This window comes from Mauremys reevesii, linkage group 13, assembly GCF_016161935.1.
Source record: "Mauremys reevesii isolate NIE-2019 linkage group 13, ASM1616193v1, whole genome shotgun sequence".
NCBI classification, from domain to species: Eukaryota; Metazoa; Chordata; order Testudines; family Geoemydidae; genus Mauremys; species Mauremys reevesii.
Window position 1 is genome coordinate 8,911,464 of NC_052635.1, and position 8,284 is coordinate 8,919,747.

Sequence of the window (8,284 nt, forward strand, 5' to 3'; positions counted from 1 at the left end):
CTGAGGCAGGACCAAGTGCACCTAGACCATCCCTGGCAGGTCTTTGTCCAGCCTGTTCTTAAACCCCCCAATAACAGGGATTCCACAGCCTCCCTAGGTCACCTGTTCCTGTGCTGAACCATCCTTAGACTTAGAAAGTTTTTCCTAATATCTAACCTAAATCTCCCTGGCTGCTCATTAAGCCAATTCCTTCTTGTCCTACCCTTGGTGGACATGGGCACCAATTGATCACAGTCCTCTTTATAACGACCTTTTGCATATTTGCAGATTATTATCATGTCCCCCATCAGCCGTCTCGTCTCTGGACAAAACATGCTCAGTTCTTTCAACCTTTTCTCACAGGTCATGTTTTCTAAACCTCTGATCATTTCTGTTGCTCTCCTCTGGACTCTGTACAATTTGTCCTCATCCTTCTTGAAGCGCAGCACCCAAACCTGGACACGGTTCTCCTGCGCCGAGTAGAGGAGAACAGTCACTTGACATTTGCCTTTTTTCAATAGCATCGCACTGCAGACTCACATTTCATTTGTGGTCCACCAGAAAACTTATACCCTTTTCTGCAGTGTGGCTGCCGAGCCAGTGAGTCCCCATCCCTCCCCTGCAAGTAATGACTTCCAATTAGCTTTGCACCCTCCTTGTGGTAGTTTCATCTAGTTCATATTTCCTTAGTTTGAGTAGGAAATGTCATGTGGGACTGTGTTGAAAGGCTTACTAAATTCAAGATACATCATGTCAACCTCTTCCCCCACAATCCACTAGACGTGGTACCCAATCAAAGAAGGATATAATGTTTGTTTGTCAGGTCTTGATCTCAGGGCCGGCTCTAGGTTTTTTGCCGCCCCAAGCAAAAAAATTTTTGGCTGCTCTCCATCCCAGCCCTGGGCTCCCCCGCACCCGCTGCTGCCCCAGCCCTGGGCTCCGCCCACATCCCTCTGCTGCCCCAGCGCTGGGCTTCCCCTGTCCCCCCACCAGTGCCCTCCTCCCACCTCTCTGCTGCCCCAGCCCTGGGCTCCCCCCGTTCCCCCCCACCAGTGCCCCCCCACACCTCCTGCCACCCCACCCCTGGGCTCTCCTCTCTGCCCACCTGCACCCTCCTTCCGCATGGCGCTGGGTCACTGGTAACTCGCTCCCAAGGGGGGTCATTCAGCAGGAATTTTGGATGTGCACAAAACACAGACAGGATTGGGTCCCATATGGTTACAGAGCTGCAGTAAAGTGGAACAATTTTCAGCTTGTGGGATTGGAGGATATCTGGATGCCTATTATAAGACTGTCCTACATAAGTGAGGAAAAGTTGAGGTGCCTTTATTTTTCTTTTGTTCCACTCTTTCTTTCTAGGGGGAATTTGCCAATGCAATATCACTGTCTTCCTTTTAAACAAACACACAAACAAGCAAACAAAAAAAAGGCAATGGCTGTTGAAAATAGCAATTCCAGTCCTAATAACCACTGGGAAGCATTTCTTGCTCAATTTTATCCTAGTTTTTCTACAGCAAGTTACAGTGGATCAGTATATTTGATTTGGGAGAAATGAACTAACAGCTGCCCAAACTGAGCTTGAGCACTCTTGAATTTTGAGGTGTTCAAATCTGGAAGGCAGGTGCTGGGGTGGGGGTGGAGGGGCAGCTGTGCGCTCCGTGGGGGAGCATGGCAGTATGTATGCAGCAGCGTGTCTGGCGCTGCACGGAGCCAGACAAGCTGGTCTGAGTGGCACGGTAACTGGGCTGGGGGGTTGGAGAAGGGGTAGAGGGTTCCGGGGGGGCAGTCAGGGACAGGGAGCTGTTGATACAATATAATGCAACAGGACATGAGTTGACTTGGCTTCCTGTCTAATTTCTCAAAGATAAGGAGTCTGCAAAGCTCAGAATCATCAGATGTTGACCGGTCCTGACAGCGTCTGAGCCACCATGGGAACCCGAGGTGACGTGTATCCATTGGGTGAGTGGAACAAAGTCCATGGGCTGAACACAGTTGGAGCTAGAAGAGTCTGGGGGGCCCACAGGTCTGTCTGCACTGGGGCTGGAAGGTGAATGTTCCAGCTCAAGAAGACAGTCACACTAGCTCTCATCTGCTAGAAATAGAAGTGTCACCGTGGAGGCAGGAGGAACTGGCCACTCTGAGTGCGTACCTGTGGTCTTAGACGGGATCGTAGTCGGGGCAGGTAGCCTCTCTCGTTACTTGCTCAACCGCAGCCACACGTCAATTTTTGGCATGCCAGCTGGGTCAGAGCAAGCCCGGGTATGTCTCCTCGAGCTAGAATTTACCTCTAGGCATACACTACATTAGTGTAACGTGCAATTTCCTCTGTTCCCTCCAGTGCTCATGTTGCACCAGCTGAGACTCCATCCAGACTCACTGAAACACCCTTAGGTTTACTGGGCCAGTTTCCTGGCACTGGCTGAGATGGGCTCATCTGAGATGGGCTCACTCTGAGACCAGAGCACGGAGAGGTCAAAGATGGTGTCAGGCTGAGTCCCCACTCTGGCACCTCGAGTGCAGAAAGTTGGGGCCCGCAAGAGTTTTAAAAATTAATACTGGCCACTCCAGGCTTGTATTACACCCTCAAGGTTACAGCTCTTCTCTGACTTTGGCTTGGTAAACGCTGCCACCGCCCAAATGCAAAACAACCCTTTGAACTCAGGAAGGAGAACTTGGGAATTCCTCCCTGTGGGGTACCCTCAAGCCCTTTCACCCCCCTTTGGGGAAGAACTGGTGGGCTCTGGGCACATCCCGGCACAAGGGGCAGGGCCGGATTTCCAATTAGTCACAGGAGGCACGTGCCTAGGGACGCCGGCATTCTATGGGACACCTAAAAATTCAAATTTTGCCGCTCCTGGGCCCCAGCAGGGGGCAGGGCCAGCTGAAGGGGAGACAGCCCCACACCCCTGCTGCTGGAGCGCTCCTCCCTCCGCCCGGCAGACAGCATCACCTCCCGGGGGGCCACTGAGTGTGGGCCGGGGGGGCAGGGCTTGGGAGAGCAGGTCTCTGGGGGAGTTCATAGGGCAGCTCTGGGCAGAGGGGGTGGGGGTGCTGGGCGGAGGGGCACTGGGCAGCAGGGCACCTAAATGTTAAAAGTGGTGGGGTTCTACCGCTCCCTGTGGTGGTTAAGAACTTCGCAGCAGGGGAACCCTTCGGCTCCCGGCTGCCTCCAGGCAGCAGGGCCCCCGGAGCTCCAAGGCGGGGGGTGGGGGGGACAACCACTGAGCCCCTGTGCCTAGGGGTGCCCTAAGTATAAATCCAGCCCTGACAATGGGGGCTCCTGGTCTTTGTTGCTCATACACACAATAAAAGACCCAGGTGCCGTGGCCAAAAGCCCAGTTCCCAACTGGAACCAGTTAAAAATATGACCAGGGATCCCAGCTGGGGCTGATTTCCCAGAGCACCAGGTTTCTGCATTTTTAATTCCACCATCGGCAGGGCCCTGACTGGCCATTGGCCCAGGATTGGCAGGACTGGGGCGGCTGGGGGTGTGTGCAGCTGAGTGGCGGTTACCATCTGCCCATGGGGCCTCACCCTGTCTCTGCCTTCCAGGGCTCTGCATCGCCCTGTGCCTGTGGGGCACCGTGGCCCAGAATCATGGCGTACAAGGTAAGGCCGACTCCTCCTGGCTAACCTTCCCCAGCGCTCCCGGCTGCCCGGGCTCCGGCCTCTGCCCCCTCCAGTCCCTTTCCCTGGTGGGAGGAGAGCAGAGTCAGGGTCTGGGGAGCCGGGAGCAGCCCCTTGGTGTGGGCGTCTTGGGGTGGGTTTATAGAGCAGGGTGGGTGCGTGCAGGGGAGAGGAGAAGGCCCCTGTGTAGCCCTCCCCTTCCCTTCCCAACCCCGTGGCCAGCAGAGAATAGACACTGGGGCCCAGGGCTCTATACTGGGGGCTGGAGTGAGGGGCAGGTCCCCTTTGTAGCCAAGGGCCGGGTTACTGACCAGCCCGAATCAAACCCCTGATGGCTCAGACATTAGAAGTGGCATTTGCAGGTGCCCCCCCACCCTAAAATCAGGCTGAACTGAAACCTGGGACCCACGTGCCCAGTTGGGGGGCCCCGAGTCCAGCTCTGCTGCGAATCCCAAGATGGGATTTGGGCAAATTCCCATTGATCCACTGGGGTCCCCCAGTGCTGCACCCACCCAGCTCCGTCTGCTCCCATCCCAAGCCCTGCAGCCGGCTGAGCTGCGCTGGGATCCTTTCCCTCACGCTGGCCAGAGGGACGGATCCCAGCGGAGCCCAAACACTGGGCAGCTAAAGGATCCAGGAGCCCCCGTAGGCAGGTCACAATCTGGGTCATGGGAGGCAACTCAGGATCCAATCTAGCCCCGCACCCGATTCCACTTTCAGTCAATCCAGAGCAGAGCCGGGCAGGCCGATTTGGTTCAGAGGAATGTTTGGTTTTACTCAGGGAAAAAATTGCGTTGGGGGGGGGGTTGGAATAATTTTCAAAACAAAAAATCCCGTTTTCCAGTTTGAAGCGAGGTTTCAGTTTGAAATTGACGTTAATGAGAGTAATGATGAAAGGAAAAAAATTGGGGGAGATTGAAAACGTTTCACTTGAAGCGACGCCCGGCTCCGGGGGCTCTGCCTGTCTGTGCCGGGGGCACCCCGGGGAGCCAAGGCCTCCTGTGCAGCCGAGGGCAGCATGTGGCCAGGCAGTGGAGGCGTTGGAGCTGTTTCCCAGGTGCCCGGGGACGAAAATCAGTGAATGGGGCGTGTGAAAGGAGTCGATCCCACTGTGTATGGGGTGGGGGGGGAGCCGCTCTGCACTGGCTGACCCTGCCCAGCTGTTCCTGCCCCTGCAGGTACCACTGGGGACTGCAACAGCCATACGCTGTGCCCAGCAAATGCCAAGTGTGTGAACAGCACCCACTGCACCTGCCTAGATGGATACCGGCCACATGGGAATCGCTTCTTCTTCACCGACCCAACAGAGACCTGTGACGGTAACGGGGCTCCCACGTTGTCCTGGGGGGGCTGGGACAGAGCAGGGCATTAAGGGCCGGAGCAGCCAACTCCACTGACTCCCGGGCCTGTTGGGGGTGCTCAGCCCGGCTGGGGAATGGGGGGGGGGGCAGCAGCTCGGGTGAGGGCCGCCCTCCTGGGGATCGAACCGGGGCCTCCAGAGTGAGCAGCAGGAGCCAGGAGTGTTGGGCTCTGTGAATGGGGCACAGGGTGGGGGGCCCATCACACTGACCCGTCTGAATCCCAGCCTGGGCCCTAATCAGCCCCTGGGTGTCCGGGGCAGAGGCACCCCATGGGAGCAGAATGGGGCAGCTCTGGCTGTACTCCCCCTTCCCCAGCCCCGCTCTCAGGGATTTAAGGAGCGGGGGACAGAGGTGAGGCAGCTTGTCACACACACACAGACAATACACAGGGAGCCTGGAACCCCAGAGGGATGCCTCCCCACTCTCCCCTGACATGGGTGTTTGTGGGGCCGAACCCCCCATACCTTGGACAGGAGGCTTGGGGGGCTGTTTCTGACATTCTAGCAGCAGAAATGGGTAACTGAGAATCAGGCCCTTAATCATTAACCGCTCAGGGACCCGGTCACCTGGGTCCTGTTACCCAGCTCAGTGCAGGGGCTGGGGAGTGATACGGGGAACTTCTCCCTGCCAGGACTGTACAGAGCGTCCCCTCTTGCATTACAGATATTAATGAGTGTCTGGGGCCGAGCATGCCACACTGCGGACGCAGTGCAGTCTGCAGCAATGCACCGGGGAGTTACTACTGCCACTGCATCGATGGCTACGAGCCCAGCCCTGGGAAAGCCAAGTTCATGCACTCGAGTGAGAACAGCTGCCGGGGTGAGCTCTCCTCTGGCCCGCACCTGCTGAGACCCCCCCTCGCACACACAAATGCTCATTCCAGGCCTTGCGCTGCAGCGGAGCTGCTGCCGGCTTTGGCAGTGGCCTGAGGCCGTCAGCGAGGCTGTGATGAGATGTGACCCTCGCCTGCTCCCACAGAGCATAGGGCCGGGCTCACCCCTGTGCCTGGCACTTGGACAAAGAATTAACAGATCCACAGAGCAAACTCCTTGTGCTGCAGAGATGCCCTGGGGAGAGGGGAGGGGACCCTCGCTGGCCCCAGCACGCAGCATCTGGGCTCCTCGTGTCCCCCTGAGCTGGGAAAGGACCTTGTGTCTGGGCCATGGAAATAGCACCGTGCGCTCTGCTCCTGGTGAGGAGAGAATAGCCACAGCACAGGGTGCCCCAGCCACACCCCCGACCCTCCCCCATGGGTCCTAGGGGGCAGGGAATAGCTGCAGTGCTGGGCCCCGGCCTTGGCCCCTACATCAGGGGCTAGGAGCAGGGTGGGTGCAGGACCCCTAGAGCAGCTCCCCACCAGCTGGGGTGGCCCCTTTTGCAGGGTGGGGGATTCTCCAGTGGCCGTTCTGCTGCCAGAGCAGCCTAGTGATGCCTGAGTGTAGCTGAGAATCAGGCCTGTGATTGTTAAGCTGCTGGGGGCCCGGTCGCCTGGGTCCCATCACCCAGCTCAGTGAGGGGTGTTGGGGGGGGGTGATATGGGGAACGTCTCCCTGCCAGGACTGTCCCCTCTTCTGCTGCAGATATTGACAAGTGTCAGGGCCCGAGCCCGGCAGACTGTGGACCCCACGCAAACTGCATCAACATGCCTGGGAGTTACTACTGCAGCTGCGTCGATGGCTACGAGCCCAGCTCTGGGAAAGCCAAGTTCATGCACGCGAGTGAGAACAGCTGCCAGGGTGAGCTCTCCTCTGGCCCCCACCGCACCCTGCTCTGTCCTCCAATCTCCGTCTCCCCCCCATACACACACCCCTGAGCTCATTCCAGGCCTGTTTGTGCTGCGCCAGAGGCTGCTAAGGGCTTCAGCAAAGACACCTGATCCACTCACTGGGGCTGTGATCAGCCGTGACCCTCAACCTCTGCCCCAGTGCATGGGGGCAGGATCTCCCCTGCCTCGGTGTTTGGAGTGGGAATAAACCCCTAGGTTTGCAGGGGGGCACCGAGGAGACAAGTGGGGCCCTCGCTATCCCCAGCACACAGAATCCAACCTGCTAGTGCCCCTGAGCCTGGGAAGGGGCCTCGTTTATAGTCCATGTACAGCACAGTGCGCTCTGCCCCCTATGGGCCTGGGGAGCAGGGAATAGCCCCAGCGCAGGGCACCCCGGCCACGACTTCAATCTGCCCCCTCCCTCGGGGCTGGGAGCAGAGCCTTTTCCAGCCCCACACTGACAGGGAGCCCCCTGGATGGGAGGGTTTTCCCAAGGGAGCCATTATGCCCCCTTAGGCAGCCAGGGCGGCCTGACCGGAGAAGGGGCCGGGGCGTTCCAGGCCCTTGTTTGCGACCTTCAGCCGGTAGTTAGAGCTTGTGTTAAGTCCCAGCAGGCTGTTCCCATGGAAACCGCCCATTACACCCCCGTTTGGGGGGCGCAGAGCACCGGGCCCGTAGCACTGGGAGAACTCGGGAGCCCATTGGTTCAAACGCTTCCCCTGGCAGAGACCTCACCCAGCCGTTCCTGCGCCAGCCCCAGGCCGCGTGGGATCACCCCAGCCAGTGCCCTGCGGCGGGTCTAGGCACAAGAAGAAATCAGCGCCGCAGGAATCTCAGCCAGCGTCCCGGGGATTGTGCGGGGATAGCTGGTATCGGGAGCCGTGTGGAGAATCCTTAGGGCTTGGCCCCGGGGGGAATTGATGGCGATCGCTGTTCTCTTTGGAAGCGCACTGATTATTCCAGACCAGAGTGTCCGGACAGGGAGCGATTCCACAGGAGCTGTTACCCTCAATTTCCCCATGGACTTAAGCCCCTAGAGACACCCAATCTCAGAGCTCCCTGCAACTCGGAGTGAGTTTGGAAGCCGCGGGACACCCGTGTGCCGGAGGGAGGGGAGAGCTCCGGCTGCACCGCCGAGAACCCAGTGCATGGCCCCCCTTCTCCAGCAGACAGAGCGTTAGGGCTGGGGAAAGCACTTTGGAACAGCAGCTGTGCTGTGGCTGGATGTGTGACATGCTACGGTGCTACCCGCTATGAACATCCCAATGGCACCAGGACGGGATGGATAAGGATGCTGGAAGCTCCATTCCCATCCCGCATGGACTCTTGGAAGCCTTCAGGGGTGGAACCCGATTGTACGTCGTTTCCATAATAAAGCAGGTTCTGGAAATGCGGAGCCGCCTCGGTGCTGTCAGGAGAACCTGTGAGTGTCGCAGGGTCGAGGGGCGGAGGAGGCAGCACTTGGCAGGATGCAGCCAGTAGGTTCTGACAGGTTCAGTCTGCCCCGGGAGCAGCTCAGCCTCTGAAGAGGCAAAGCCATGATGTAGGCCAG

The 8,284-nt window shown here is 58.3% G+C and overlaps 1 protein-coding gene and 1 long non-coding RNA gene across 2 annotated transcripts; both read left to right on the forward strand.

Moving 5' to 3' along the window:
- The first annotated feature begins 1,886 nt into the window (after positions 1 to 1,886).
- On the forward strand, positions 1,887 to 4,861 carry LOC120380281. Its single transcript, XR_005587691.1, has 3 exons — positions 1,887 to 1,938; positions 3,532 to 3,588; positions 4,785 to 4,861. It is a non-coding gene; the product is annotated as an uncharacterized LOC120380281 (long non-coding RNA).
- A 49-nt stretch (positions 4,862 to 4,910) lies between these two features.
- LOC120380269 (adhesion G protein-coupled receptor L4-like) lies at positions 4,911 to 7,928 on the forward strand. The gene is made up of 4 exons (XM_039497822.1): positions 4,911 to 4,925; positions 5,631 to 5,786; positions 6,548 to 6,703; positions 7,459 to 7,928. Exons 2-4 carry the CDS (start codon positions 5,657 to 5,659, stop codon positions 7,533 to 7,535), a joined length of 363 nt encoding a protein of 120 aa, XP_039353756.1. The 5' UTR covers positions 4,911 to 4,925; positions 5,631 to 5,656; the 3' UTR covers positions 7,536 to 7,928.
- The last annotated feature ends 356 nt before the right edge of the window (positions 7,929 to 8,284 follow it).

What these genes read in the sequence shown, in the direction of transcription:
- LOC120380269 (XM_039497822.1), top strand. Translation starts at nt 5,657, where the DNA reads ATGCCACACTGCGGACGCAGTGCAGTCTGCAGCAATGCACCGGGGAGT. An exon ending in GAGTGAGAACAGCTGCCGGG is followed by an intron (nt 5,787 to 6,547) that starts GTGAGCTCTCCT and finishes CTTCTGCTGCAG; the next exon opens with ATATTGACAAGTGTCAGGGC. An exon ending in GAGTGAGAACAGCTGCCAGG is followed by an intron (nt 6,704 to 7,458) that starts GTGAGCTCTCCT and finishes TTCCCCTGGCAG; the next exon opens with AGACCTCACCCAGCCGTTCC.